The sequence below is a fragment of the Anarrhichthys ocellatus genome, unplaced genomic scaffold (genome assembly GCF_004355925.1).
Source record: "Anarrhichthys ocellatus isolate YVR2014 unplaced genomic scaffold, GSC_Weel_1.0 scaffold87, whole genome shotgun sequence".
In the NCBI taxonomy this organism is placed as follows: Eukaryota; Metazoa; Chordata; class Actinopteri; order Perciformes; family Anarhichadidae; genus Anarrhichthys; species Anarrhichthys ocellatus.
The window spans coordinates 627,222-642,222 of record NW_022280117.1 but is presented as its reverse complement, the minus strand read 5'-3'; the positions used below and the strand labels follow the sequence as shown (position 1 = coordinate 642,222).

Below are 15,001 nucleotides of genomic sequence, written 5' to 3'. Positions count from 1 at the left end.
TGTGTGTGTGTGTGTGTGTGTGTGTGTGTGTGTGTGTGTGTGTGTGTTCTAGATGTCCTGTTTACTAGAAGCCGTTTTCAGGATCAGGTGTTTGGAACAGCTGCAGTGAAGTGAGGTTCTGTGCTCTCCAAGAGGAGATAAAAAGAGAAAGATGTGTCAGCTGGCTCTTTACCTCGACCTCCAGACGTCACATTTCAAAGGGAGGCTGAATAATAATAATAATAATCTGCTGTTCGGCCCTCATGTGTTGAGTTACACTTAAATACTGTAACTTTGATCCTGTGGCGCTGACCAGAATAGAAACAAAGTTCACATATTCAGAGTTACACCCGACAACTGTTATAACTTGACCGTGTGCTAAGAAAACAGTTGATTTATATGACTTTATTGTTTCTTTATTAAGAAGTATCTCACTCAATAAAAGCAGATAGAACACAAAACATATTTAATATAAATGTAGTTTATGATTGAATTTGGCCAAAGAATTTAACAAAATAGCTCTATGCCTTATGACGGAAACATAATAATCATCATTAATACATTTTATATATTATATTGTTTATTTGATTACCAAATGATTGAATCAAAAAGACAACGAGTAACTCAGAGGTATGAACATAGACTGAAGGTGTAACCGGCAACACACCATAAACTAACCTCCACAGTGACGAGGAGGAATTATGATAATCTGCTGACTCATATTCATAGACTACTTTATTGCCTTTATATAAACCCTATAAAGGAAGTTAAGTATTGAATGTATTATGAAGAAACAAAGGTTGAATATCCTCTAAACAATTTGAATCGGCTGCTAAATATTTACTGAAATGTAGATTTAAGACTTCCTGTTTCTAAAGAATCTAAAAGCCAATTTACTTCTTTGTATGATCCCTAAACATGTAAATAGTGCTTTTATCGGTCAACTATTTTTGAGACGACTTCACTACGGCGAGTACAAACCTTTTAACTGCACACGGCCTTCACAGCGCTCATTCAGCAACAATTAAAACCAACACAATACATCCAACAAGGGACAACACGTTTTCTACCCGCACTCTTCTCCTGATCAAACGCTCCATCGCTCACATCATTTGTGACGTGGCTCCGTTCCTGTCGTCCCCTGAACGCTGCATACAGTTAACGAGCTGGACTGTGTGTTATCGCAGTTTATCGGAGAGCTCGGCTTTGAACTGGTCTGCTTACATCAGACAGACGGCGACGCCTAATCTGTTGGCTCCAGATTTATTCTGTGGTCCCTGAAAAATATGACGCAGATGGACATGCACTCAGACACGCTGCCATCAATACAGACTCAGAGGAGCACACTCTCATCTCTGTCCTTGATGAAGGAGGTTTTAACAAATCTCCTTTTTATATAATTTAAGGCCTTGGATGCACCTCCACCTTTACGACTGTCCCAGAGTTTATAGAAGCACACAACACACACGTGTAAAGCCATTAGCCCTGCAGCTGCTCGTGTAACATCTTTATTGGTCCCAGTGGAAACAGTGGTTAGGGCCACTCCAACTCAATTATTGCATCTTAGCCAGTGTCCCAGTGAAACAATGATAAATATTCATGCAGCTTAACCAGAGAACAGTTGGTGTGTGTGTGTGTGTGTGTGTGTGTGTGTGTGTGTGTGTGTGCGTGCGTTTTTGTGACATTGACTCCCATCCCAGAGCTGCTGCTGTGCATATGTGAGTGAATAGGAGTGGTCGCATTAATGAACTACATGTACTGAAGTACAGTTTTTAGATGATTGTACTTTACTGGAGTATTTCCATTTCATGTTACTTAATGCTTCCAACATTGTATTATTATTATCTGACAGATACAGCTACTCTGTATCCAATATTTCACACACAAAACAAAGATTATAGAAAAATATAACAGATTGAATCCCCAGAAATGAGTTTCTTCTTCTTCTTCTCTCCGATTAATCGTCTCTCGACCCCTCAGATTTATCTGGTGACCCTTTGGAGGGGCCCGACCCCTATGTTGGGAACCACTGGACTAAACTAGCTGACTGTATATAAAGTAGTTAAAGTCTACAACAGTAACATGCTGCTCTAACACTGATGCTTCAGTATTAACTGTCACATAGAAACACAGAGGAGACATTCTACTACAGAAGAAGTACTTTTACTTTGATACTTTAGGTACATTAAGTAATATACAATAGTAAGTAAGTAAAACATGTGTATGTGGACGTATGGAATAAGTTACCACCATGTCTTTAACACCCACACTTCACTTTTAGTGTCTTTTTTCTTCTACACATTGACTCAGTTTCACAGGTTCAAATGAGTTATGTTAACCAAACGGCCTCCGCGGCTGTTTGTTTCTTGTGTTGGATTATGTGTTTCCAGTTTGCTTGCTCAGCGGCATTATTTCTCCACCACGGTGCTTTACAAGCTGACTAGTCTATTAGAAGGACCCGTTTGAATCACGTCGCCCTGCAAGATGAGAGGGGCAGTTAATTCCCAGACTGTGAGTAAGTGCACAGCGCTGCAGAGGTCCGCTGGTTTAAATTCACAGGGTTTTGATCATACTTCACCCCGTTAATAAGGTGCATTCAATCCTACAAAGAGGCGTCCTCACAGCACGGATTGCCGTTTTTAATGACTCCCTCAGACCCTCTCGGGCTCCTAAATAATGATCTCACTCGCTGAGGTTTACGGTGCACAGCTCACAACTCACACAGCATGTCGCTACATCACCCACTGTGGGATAAGTGGGGTATTGACTTGGCAAAATGAACCCTCTTTGTTTTTCAGCGATGGCCAGGCGATATCAGCGCCACTTCGTCCTTGTTGAAACTAGTGGAGGACCACTAGTCAGAGGACTGCACCGACAAACTGCAGATCTTAAAGGACAAAGCTTATTTTTGTAGTTTTGGCATAATTTCTGTTGCTGTGATAACTTTGTACTCAACAAAAATGCATGCTTAGCCCTAATATACCACTGCATGTATACATCTTTTAGTCGGTTGAATTTTGAGATCTTGAGATCACACGAGAATCCATCTTTTTAGGCTTTAAGTGATGCGTTTGTGTGTGGACCAATCAGAGTCCTGTGAGGAGCTACTGGCCACTAGGGGCGTGGCTTAGGTGTGAGTGACACGACATGGAGAGGCGACTGTTTGTTCTGAACAACAATGAAGAGGTTAGCGAAGATGCTGCAATAGCATCAGTTATATCCGAGAGACAACCTCTGGTTAGGTTCATTTAGAGTCAAACAGACCATAAAGCAGGGGATGCTTTAGGGCGGGGCTACAGTGATTGACAGGTCTCTACCAGAGACGTATACGGCGTCTCTACGTCACTCCTCAGTCCAAATATGGTCACTTCCTGTTCATTGGTTGCAAAAAGCCAAGATGGCGACGACCAAAATGCAGAACTCGAGGCTTCAAAACATCAGTTCACAAATCAATGGGGGACGTCTCGATGACAGTCTGTGGTTATATCAGAATTAAAACAGTATTTCTTTATCGAAAGAAGAGCAAAGAACTACACTCAAGGCTTTTCTTGATGGAAAAGATCTTTCTGCTCTTCTCCCGACTGGCTTCAGTAAGATTTGATTGATAGATGATTCATCCAATCACCTTCCCAGGTATGTCTCAGATTCCAAGGACGGTTTCTCAGATGGTTCTGTGGAACAACCCATCTGGTACAGGTCAGGTTAATTAGAATGTGCCAGAGGCCACCATAGTTAGCCCCCGTCTGACAGCATAGCAGACGGGGGCGGGGCTTAGCAAAGGGTCAGTTAACTTGGTGATGTCGATCTTACGACTGATGGCAAAACTACATGTAAGACCCAAGCTCTAACAAACCGTAATGATCCTTTAATCACTAAACTACTATTTGATTTTCCAACTTGCTCCTCCCTGGGACCAGAGGTAGACCTGTATTACGCTCCGGGCACGGCCTCCTGCCAGGTGTGTCCTCTTTCCTCTCAGCCTCCTCCATCTCTAACAAATCAACTCAAGGCCTCGTCTCCCTCTTCCACATCGTCTACACGGGGTTAGATCTGTTCAGTCGCAAGCAACACCAGTGAGAAAATAAGGTTCAGTCCACTTTGTGTCCGGATGAAATGAGAGTGAAGGTGTGTTTTGAGGCAGATTGTCTGATTTGCAAAGACATCAATCTCTATCATGTCTGGTTTAAGTGATCCTCTCTAACTCATACTTACTCTCTCTCTCTCTCTCTCTCTCTCTCTCTCTCTCTCTCTCTCTCTCTCTCGCCACTTGTGTTGCCATCTGTTCTCGATTAATGTGAGTTACGAGCAGTAATTGAAGCATCTGTTCATCCGGTGTGCATCCTTTGCTCTGACACTCTGACACACAACATATACCACCTCTCTCTTTCTCTCTACAACTGTCAGTCTCTCCTTTATTTTGTGTTTCATCATGTTTCTCTTATAAACGCTCCTTTAACTGCCCTGACGTTTTCTTTAGCCGGTTGGTTGGTTTTGGTCTGGACTGAAATATCTCAACAACTATCGGATGGATCGTAAGGACATTTTGTACACACATCCGTGTTATTCAGAGCATGAACCCAACCGACTTTGGTGATCCTGTGACTTTTCTTTTTGGCGCAACCATGAGGTTGATATCTGTGGATTTGAGTGAGCCTTTTCACCAATTATTATAATTGCCATTTAGTTCATATCCTCCTCAGGAGGAATTGCAGTGACACAGAGTTGCTGCAGGGATGACGCATTTTTGAAGGCCAACCAGGAAATTAGCATCGCACTAGTTCCCTTGACAAAAAAGCCAATAAGATTCTTCCATTGGATTTTGGATTATTGCAGAAAATAAGCAAGATAATCTTTACAAATGAACACCACTTTTAAGATTTTTGAAGCCAAACACCAGAAGTAAAAAGCTGCATTCGTTTATAAAGGAACACGAGCACAAGTAAACACAACGAGGCCGTAAAGGCGGACTAGCCAACAAGTTAACGTTTAGTCAACCCCCTTTAACACTAAAGCTTACTGATGGAACAAAACGTTAAAATCTCTTGTGTTACCCAGAGACCTTATTTCAGGCATCTAACCAAAAACACATTCAAGAAACCCACTGACTTTGAGACTAAGGAACAGGAAGTCGACTCTTTTCTGGGTTTTAGTACTTTGAGCAATCTATCTATCTATATGCAAGGATGTGCCGCCCATGGGCATTGTTCTGGGATTATTTCAGGATAATGACGCATCACAACATATAGACGATGCTGAAGGTTAAGACGAACACCGACTCCTCTCAGCACAGCGTGAGACTCTCATCATGATGAGAGAGAAGAAAACATCTGAGAACTCTGGTCGTCTCAGAACATCCGTCTGTTTGTGGAGCAGCCGTCGGGTAATGGTAGTGATGTCATACGCTAGTGATGTCATACGGAGTCTGATCACAAGAACAGGATCATCAATGAAACTTAATCACGTCATTGATGAGATGAGAATGTGTTTTAAAGATTTGGGAACTTCTTGTGTTGCTGCTCAAGAAAGACTATTTGTTTACATACGAGAATAATAAAGAAATGTTGATTCTTTTCTACATTATTTTTTTTTTGTCCCACAAAATAATCAGAAAGAACTGGTAAGAGTATCGATAAGGAACCGAACCAATAAACAAAAGCTATAAGAGTGCTAATATCGATAGAATCCTAACGATACATCTCTAATGACAGATAAACGATGGGTAGAACTCTCTAGAGCCGAGGGGAGCTGCAGATTCTCTCACCTACATTGTCATTTAATACATTATTATCATGAAAACATTGAATAGTCGAACATTCATTTAGTTTTCTAAGCCCCAGGAGCTCCCAGGGTGCTTATCCTGTATATCAACACAGGAAGGAGACGCATCAATAAATACACACTCGTTTAAGTTACACACACAGCCAGGGTTAGTCTTGTCCCTTTTATCGATCGCTTCACTATAACTGACGTGGACCTGTCAGCTGAGGTTGAAGGCGCTTTCTGAGTGCTCGATGGGGAATCAGTGTGAAATATCTACGAACCAGACGAGCCAGTTTGTGAAGAGACTCTATAATCTGACAAGAGTTTTCCTGAGACGCTGAGAGACAGACGGGGCAAAAATAAATAAATAAAACAAGACAGAAAGTGTGTGTGTGTGTGTGTGTGTGTGTGTGTGTGTGTGTGTGTGTGTGACTGTCTGGACTGTATACCCCCTGTATGTGCTTAGCAGGCAGCGTAGCCAGACTGAGCTAATAGGCAGGATGTGTGAGCAGGAGGCTGGAGGTTTCCTGCTGTCACTTTCTGTCTGTCTCTGGCATGTTTACACCCTGGATGGGGGTAAGAAGCTCTGACACACACACACACAGTCTTACCTATTGTGTTGCACATTCACTCAAACACACTCATGCAGAGATAATATCCATCTTGCTATGATTATAACGTCTTCTCCTCTGCTATAATCACCCTCATCTCCCTGAAATTATCCTCCCCCAATCAAAAGTAGTCAAGAATAGAACACGGATGCCTAAAAGGGAAACGCTGCATCCTCCGTACGGCAGCCAACATCAGTGTGAAGGCGACAGATTTATTGGGCATTGCTAAATAGAGGTAGGCAGACAGGCGGGGCGTCCATATGTCCGCCCAGCTAACTCATCCCGGTCCAGCCTGGACGAGGGTCAGAGGGCAGGCTGCTGTCTCTCTCCTCAGCGGGGGACACTTGGCATCAGTTAAAGAGCTAAAGCAGAAGCCTGTGTTGCTGCTTCTTATTGTCAAATAGAAGGTAATGTGTCTGCATCTAAAGGGGAACTCAACTGGTGTTACACATCACGAGTTTGCTTACAAATACAAACACATTTCTCACTACCAACTTGTCAAATACTGATGCTTGGTCAGTGGCTCTACGCTTGAAACTACAACGCTCCATTTACTCCTCCAGAGTCCGTTTTTGACTCCGCTCATTACCTGCATTGTGTCTTTTCAAATTAAACTTCCGTGTTCACAGGAATTGTGTAGTTTCTGCTCGTTACATGCTAGGAAGGTGCACTCTGTAAAATCAAAATCTTTGGCAGGTGTGTCTGCAACGACAACTGCTGTATTAATGCACCACCATCTACTAAATGAACATCATGCTGTATTGAAGAAGACTTGAAACTAGAGATTGAGACCATAAACTCATGTTTACAATGTTTACTGAGGTAATAAATCAAGAGAGAAGTAGAGTCATTTTCTCATAGACTTCTATACAACCAGAGGAGTCGCCCCCTGGTGGACACTAGAGAGAATGCAGCTTTAACACATGAAGCTTTGACTTCACTCGTCAGAATCGGAGGTTGACTTTACTCTTGTTATGTAACGTTGCGTAAGAAATTCTACTAAGTGCGTTTGTTATTTATATATTTATGCTAGTTGCAGTTACCGTTATTATTTTAACACAAACCATGATCTTTTTTCTAACCTTAAACAAGCAGATTTGTTGTCTAAACCAATCGTTTCATAGCGTTGATTACGTGTCAGTGCGCACTTCTGCAAGTGTGATACAAGGCTGATATGAAACTTATTTATGAGATGCATTTTGATTCAGAGTTGTGGGAGTTCATTGTATCCATGGTTTGCAGAAACGTACGATGCCAACGTTTCTTCTGGGGACCGGGTTGGTCGTTTTAATCTTAGGTTCTGTGAGCTCATATAACCTCCTAAAACGTCAGATGTGTCTGCCCAACTTTGAAAGAGTTATAGTATTCTGTGTGATCCAACTTTTGACTTGTATTTATAGCCAATAAAAGCTCCAGCAATTTAGGAGACTAAACCGCAAATGGAACAAACATAAGGTCAATAATTGAAAATGATGACAGCGTTTTAAGGGAGACGACCCCGGCTGTAATTACCAACCATTTATCCCACTTTGTGTTAATCAACGGTGAAATGACACCGTGTCCCGTTCACGTTCATCTCCCAACACCAACAAAGGCCTCGCACATTAGATTAGCCGTGACCCTCGGCTCCATTCGTTTCAATGAGGCTGTCTGAAGAAGAGGAGGAGGACAAAGACGGTGCGAGTGCTGGAAAGTGGCAGCCAGGACAGGAGCTGCCATGTAATCTAATTCCTCCCCTCTTTGTCTTCATTCATTCGGTGTCATGACAGATTATGTTTAAATGGGAGTCGAGAGGGCAGAATGATGAAGGGGGGAATGAAAGGGGGAATGAAAGGGGAGAGAGAGAGAGAGAGAGAGAGAGAGAGAGACGGGACAATTAAGTTACAGTCTGGTCGGCAGTGAGAGAAGAAGAGTGTTTGTGTGTCCTCATGAATTTCGTGTCATGATTCATTGTCTGTAATGTTGCTGTGAAATGCTGGAGGGGTCCTGATGAAGTGTGAGCTGCTTGTGTGTAGACTGTGTGTGCATGCTGTATCGGTGCTGTGCAGGTTGATTCACAAGCTACACAGTATATAGACTTTAAGTACAGTTTGATGCAAATACTTCTGTAATTCTGTAAGTTTTGATTGCTACTTTTACTTAAGTAATAAAATATTAGTACTTCTTCCACCACTGTATGTTGGTCTGTATTTCAGACTGAAATGTCTCAACAATCGTTGCATTTTTTGCCATGAAATTTAGCGCAGACATTCATGATCCCCAGAGGATGAATCATACCGACTCAAAACTGAGATAAAAACAAACACCTATCCGCTAGCATGGCTGAAAACAAAGCCACAGTTACATAATTTTAGCCGCCGACGTCTTGATTCAATATCAAGAGAATAAAAGCCTCGCATAACCCCTTCTACTGTGTCTTCTTCCTGCAGGCCTACTTTCGTCAGGGGGTTGCCCTGCAGTACCTGGGCCGTCATGCGGACGCCCTGGCAGCGTTCGCCTCCGGCCTCGCCCAGGACCCCAAGAGTCTCCAGCTGCTGGTCGGCATGGTGGAGGCCGCCATGAAGTCGCCCCTCAGAGGTACATTCTGTCTTGTGTTTGTATCGTTCATCCGTCCAACAACAGATTCGTGCATTTATTAGTTTCACTCCTTTACCATAACTTTATGTTTGAAAGTTTTCAGGAGGGCAGAGTGAGATGTCAGCGTTTGGGGAAACTGTCAAGTTTCCACTTTTTCTTTTGTTCTGTTATTCCGCGGCTCTCCTCTGGGATGAAACAAAAAGACGACCCGTCTGATGATTCACATCTCTCAAAGAAGTGGATGCACATTTTGATGTGACAAAGAGCGAGAAAAGAGAGATGTAGAAAATAAATAAAACAAGCGAGTCAGATGAAATAGAATGAGACACTTGTAGGAGAAATTGAAAACAGTGTCGGGAGATTGGACTCATCAGCATCCCCTCACATCCACCGCTGCCTGAATCCATAGGAGCACCTGTGTTCGCTGCTCAGGTCAATCTCCTTCTGTATCATGTGGTGGCAGATTCATCCGCATGTGAACTCAAACTGCAGCCAGAGGGAGCGAGGAGATGCATCCTCCATGAGGCAGCGCTTCACTGGCTTCCCAGTGACAGGTTACTGTATTAGTGATGCCTGTTCTCAGGTCAGTGGTATGAAAACAAGAACAAATGGGTTTCAAGTCTAGATTTTAGTTTAGATTCTTCCCTAATGTTGGGAAGAGATGTTGCGATACCGTTTTTCATCCTACTGATATCTGAACTTGCAGATTTCCAATACAAAGTTACAGATCTGATAGCATTTTATTGGTGTAAAATATTGCCGAATTGCTGACATTTTGCTAAATCTGACGAACGTTACACTCTCCTCTAACACCTGATCGGTGCTGCACATGTAAGCAACTCTCAACGTAGATCAGAAAGAAGCGAATTGTGGAAGGATTGGAAGCAAGGAGCGAGCCGAGGAGCGAAGCAAGGAGCGAGCCGAGGAGCGAGCCGAGGAGCGAGCCGAGGAGCGAGCAATCTCACTTCTTTCTCCTCTCTGTGGAGAGTCGCGGATGTATGGATGTATGGATGTATGGATGTATGAGTAACACGAGTTGTTGTTCTTCTTCCTGTGTGGAGGGTTTTCCTGTACATTTGCCACTTTAATCTCAGAGAATATCAAATGTTTTTTCTGGGATGTTCTCTGAATATCACCCTCCTCCCGCGGCTCTGTGACTCTATTATTTCTTCACCAATGGCCCCAGTGGTACACATTACACACAGACATTTGATCCATTTCTGATATGAAAATGAAATGAAAAGAAGAACATCTTTAAGCATGACATCAGAGAACATCCAGACGGTCACCAAAACTAATCTATTTAGTTTGAAGTTTAGCGACATATCAAAAGCCGTCACTTTGAGTTTGAAGAGGGCAAAGAGGCAGCAAGTACTAATTTAGTGGAGATATGACTAATCTATTGGTGAAATCTATTTTCTGATTAGCTCCATGTCCATATTCAAGACTATAACGAGCTTAAAGTAAAGAGCAGAGGACCGTGACAGGTTTGCTTTGCTACACGTTTGTTAGCGTGAGTCTGCTTCTCGTGGAGCTCATGATGAAATATTTACAAGGTAGATTCCTGTGTGTCATTGATCTGTTCTTCCCACCGTTCCCAGTGCACTTCAATGTGCAGCTCTCAACAGCCTGAGAAGATGAAGGAGGAGTGCATGCAATTTAAGAATGGTTTGCAGGCAGGATTATGTTCTTACCCTTCAGCTGTATCGAAATGAGAGCACGGCTTCTTGGGAATAGCCGTCTGCTTGGCAAGCTACGGCAAATGTCTGTGCGTGTGGAATTTTGCATCTGCCGGCGCACTGGAGAGCATATCTAGTTTTAGTATTCACAATATTTCCCTTTGAGGTAGAGCGTGACGGGGCGTGTTGAGCACAAGGCCGTCTGGAGAATGACCAAATGAGCAGCGGCTCTGTTGCAGCAGGTGGAATGAAACCACTCTGTGTTATTATCTGTTGAGAGCGATCACAGGGAAATAGTCACAAAAGGCAATCTATCAGTTTCATGTACAGGGAACACACCACATGTCCGTTTGTTCGTGACATAGTTTTTAATACTGTTGCTGGTTCTGTTGCCTGAACCCAACTGTTGGTGGTTCTGTTGCCTCAACCTAACTGTTGGTGGTTCTGTTGCCTGAACCCAACTGTTGGTGGTTCTGTTGCCTGAACCTAACTGTTGGTGGTTCTGTTGCCTCAACCTAACTGTTGGTTGTTCTGTTGCCTCAACCTAACTGTTGCTGGTTCTGTTGCCTGAACCCAACTGTTGGTGGTTCTGTTGCCTGAACCTAACTGTTGGTGGTTCTGTTGCCTGAACCCAACTGTTGGTGGTTCTGTTGCCTCAACCTAACTGTTGGTGGTTCTGTTGCCTCAACCTAACTGTTGGTGGTTTTGTTGCCTCAACCTAAATTCAGTTTTCAACGCAAAACAAAGTCGTGCCGAGCGACACAAATAAACCCGTACAACCCGTGTACCTGTCCACGAAACCAACCGACTTAATTTCGTGACTTTTTCACAAACTGCCGTGGGACTGAGTCTGATCATCAGCTATGATACGCAGCGTGTCCCTGAACTCCTGCAGAAGCATCACTGTGCAGATCTGATGCACTGTGGGAGGTTGCTCTGCTGTCCGGGGGCTGCAACCTCAAAAAAAACAACTCCATCTCCCATAAGCTTCAAAGCAAGCACGCCTCAGAAGCTAAGAAGCCCAGTATCAAGTGTTACCAGGAGTAAGGTGTAAGCAGGAGGAAAGGGCAACATGTTTGGACCATGGAGAAGGCGGGGTGTAGTGAGCCCAGGAGGGGAGCTGCAGCATTAACAGCGTGGAAGAGGGGCCCCTCCTCTGGCCTATCTGGCTCCTGTGGGGCCTGCTGATGTCTCTTTTATAGGATGATGTGCTGAGAGGTTGTTAGAAAGGAGAGGCAATCCTTCCAATTCTTACCGGGGGGATGTTTACTAAGCTCTGCCTCAAATTGGCAACATTTTACATCGCCACCTATTTTTGCAATTTAGCGTCGTATTGCTAAGACTACGGAGAACCGCTGCAGTTCATCTCATTTGCATAAAATGCAGATAACTGTGACCTGATGTCGGGATGTTTTGTCAAGCGTTGCACACGTCTGGAAAGCAAAAAGAAGAAAAGATTGAATGAGTTGTGAAACGTCAGAGTGGGAGTTGTCTCTTGATTAAACGGTGCCATAGATTTCATCAGTCAGCAGCGATAGATCAGGTGCAGCAGCTGTTTTATTCTTGCACCTCTGAACAGGAAGTTCTGAACGAGTTTTGCGAAACTACTCTAACTCGAGCAGAAATACTGTGTAACTAAGCAAATGTGCATTCTATGGCTTATTAATTTAAACTTTTTGTTTCAAAGAGTAAATTAGTTATTTCTATCCGCAAAACCTTGTTGCAGTCCTTCAGTGAGTGAGACGGACATGATTTGACTGTAAAATGCTCACAGAAGGGCGGAAAATCCTCTAAATATCCCCCACAGACCGTTGTAGAGGTGGACTCTGTCCCATGTAAAATAACAGCTGGAATGTCTCCGCCTCCACCAAACACATGATCATCACTTGACCAGACTTGATGGACCCTCAGTGGCTGGAAATTCTGGGTGGGTCCAGTATAATATCTGACAGGTTGTAGGTCAGCAGGATGCTCCAGTAGCACAGCAGAGGCCAAGGAGGCAATAAAGGACATAATACAATATGGTGTTCATACAGTGCAATGTATCTGTGCCAGTGTTCTTCTTGTAGATGAGAGCTTTGAATTAAATGAATGCGTACATTTGCAATACAAAAGCTTTTATCTCTTGTGATCTAAAGTAAATAAGACGAAGGTAAGTAACATGCAGTAACATGCTGTGTTAAACAATTCAACAACTGTTCAAACAGTCTGTTGCAAAGCCCAATGAGAGGTGCACATGCTGGACTTGTTTTGCTCTGACTCACTACTCCGGTTACTTCAGTGCAAAGCAGAATCACAGCAGCAGAGATGGTGAAATCCAGGAGTCACAGCTCTGCTCTGTCTCTGCTCCACTTGGCTGTCGCCCCCTCAGGACCAGGAGCAGCCATTAGCACTAATTCTCCCTCCAATCACCCAGAAATGATTTACTGACGGTGCAACAGCTGCATGCTTCGTCTCCATTCCAACAGGTTTAGCTATATTAATCGTGTTTTGGAATTATTATAAGGTTTCCAAAGTATTTACATTAGTTCAAGTTAACGATGTTGGATAATAAATAATTTGGATATGTTAGTTCCAATGAATCAGAACCCATTCTGAGCTGCTTTAGGATGAGTGTTCTGTTGTGAAGGTACTTGGGGTTCAGTGTCTCCGACCCACATCACCTCACCGGCGTCTTTGTGCTCCCCCCCCCACAGACTCCCTTGAGCCGACCTACCAGCAGCTGCAGAGGATGAAGCTGGACAAGAGCCCGTTCGTGGTCGTGTCCGTCATCGGTCAGGAGCTGCTGACCCACAGCTTCCACGGCGCCTCCGTGGTGGTGCTGGAGGCCGGGCTGAAGATCGGCACGTGCTCCCTGAAGCTGCGCGGCTCCGTGTTCTCGGCCCTGAGCTCGGCCTACTGGTCTCTGGGCAACGCGGAGAAGAGCGTGGCCTACATGCAGCAGGACCTGGAGGTGACCAAGACCTTAGGTATGCAAGAGGAGAGGAGGGCGAGGTGAGGAGCGAACGGACGGCGAGGACAGTGAACGTCACACGCTCTTTTGTCTCTTTGTCCGCAGGGGACCAGTCGGGGGAATGCCGCGCTCACGGGAACCTCGGCTCCGCCCTCTTCTCCAAAGGCAGCTACAGAGAAGCGCTGGCCAATCACAGGAACCAGCTGGTGCTGGCCATGAAGCTCAAGGACAGGGAGGTACGTTTGAATGCAGAGAGAGAGCTCATGTATATTCATACGCATGTTGTGTAGGTTTGCAGTGCGGCGCCCTTCACCTGCAGTGATGTCAGAGCACCACACTCATCCACAGAATGAAGGAGAACACAGTTAGTAGAGAAGCCCCCGAACCCCGGTTCTTAACGGGAACCGGTTCTTAACGAGTAAAAACAAGGAGTATCGATAAAGTCCGGAGTTAACGGTTCTGCTATCGGTACTTTGGAAGTTCTGGAGTGTGATGTGTGTGTGTGTGTGTGTGTGTGTGTGTGTGTGTGTGTGTGTGTGTGTGTGTGTGTGTTAATCAATAATGTTTGTTGTTGGTTGATCTTCGATATTCTTTGTTTTCTCTGCTTGTTTGTGCACAATCATCTGTGAATACCGTCGACCAGAACACAAAAGATCTAACGGACAAGTTCGATCTTTCTTTCATGTTTAGATTCAGTTTGATGAACCGAGCGGATAAAATACAATCTTATCTTATATCTACACGGTTTAGTGTCGGGATGCAACGGATCACAAAACTCACGGTTCAGAACGTATCGCAGCTTTTTGAGTCACAGATCAGATCTGCAGAAACAGAAGGCTGCAAATATCATTTTTAGAGATTCTGGATCGTATTTATTTTGCTGCCAATATCTGATCATCGATGAGCCGCGTCGGCCGATAAGAATCATTTACCCCCTAAAGTCATAAACGTCAAACATTATTACGGATTATGGATCAACTACTCTCTGTTGCACCACAAGTACAGTATATACACAGTATATATATAGTTATATATCTATAGTTATATTGCATTTTGAAAGCATTGTTTCTAGCTTCATACTTGACGAACAGTGATATCAAAGTTGAATTTGAAGGAACAATAACTCGATATTAACAACATAGTTCTACTTGTTAGAAAGTTTTACATAAATAAACTTTGTCTTCATATTCTCTTTTGTTCTCCCTCAGCTCTCCTCTCACAAGTATAAAGTACAACACTCAACACCTTTGGATCAATATAGTTATTGCAGGTTCAGAACTGACTGCAGCGCTGGGCTGATTATTGTTATTGTTGTTATATATCTTCTAGCTGTTGCTGTAGGTGTTTGTAATGTCCATCTTTATTAAAGCTGTGTTGTTAAAGGCTCCACTGGACGTTCACACAGCTCGATATCACACACACACACACACACACACACACAC

At 43.7% G+C, this 15,001-nt stretch overlaps 1 protein-coding gene across 1 annotated transcript in view; it reads left to right on the top strand.

Annotated features, from left to right (window-relative positions):
• Nucleotides 1-14,063, top strand: part of LOC116398644 (tetratricopeptide repeat protein 28-like) — a 63,057-nt gene extending 48,994 nt beyond the window's left edge. Inside the window, exons 3-5 of the mRNA XM_031875122.1 lie at nucleotides 8,780-8,927; nucleotides 13,303-13,575; nucleotides 13,665-14,063. Coding sequence (XP_031730982.1) covers nucleotides 8,780-8,927; nucleotides 13,303-13,575; nucleotides 13,665-13,849 — 606 coding nt within the window. The 3' untranslated portion in view covers nucleotides 13,850-14,063. The remainder of the gene's footprint in view (nucleotides 1-8,779; nucleotides 8,928-13,302; nucleotides 13,576-13,664) is intronic.
• Nucleotides 14,064-15,001: the final 938 nt, after the last annotated feature.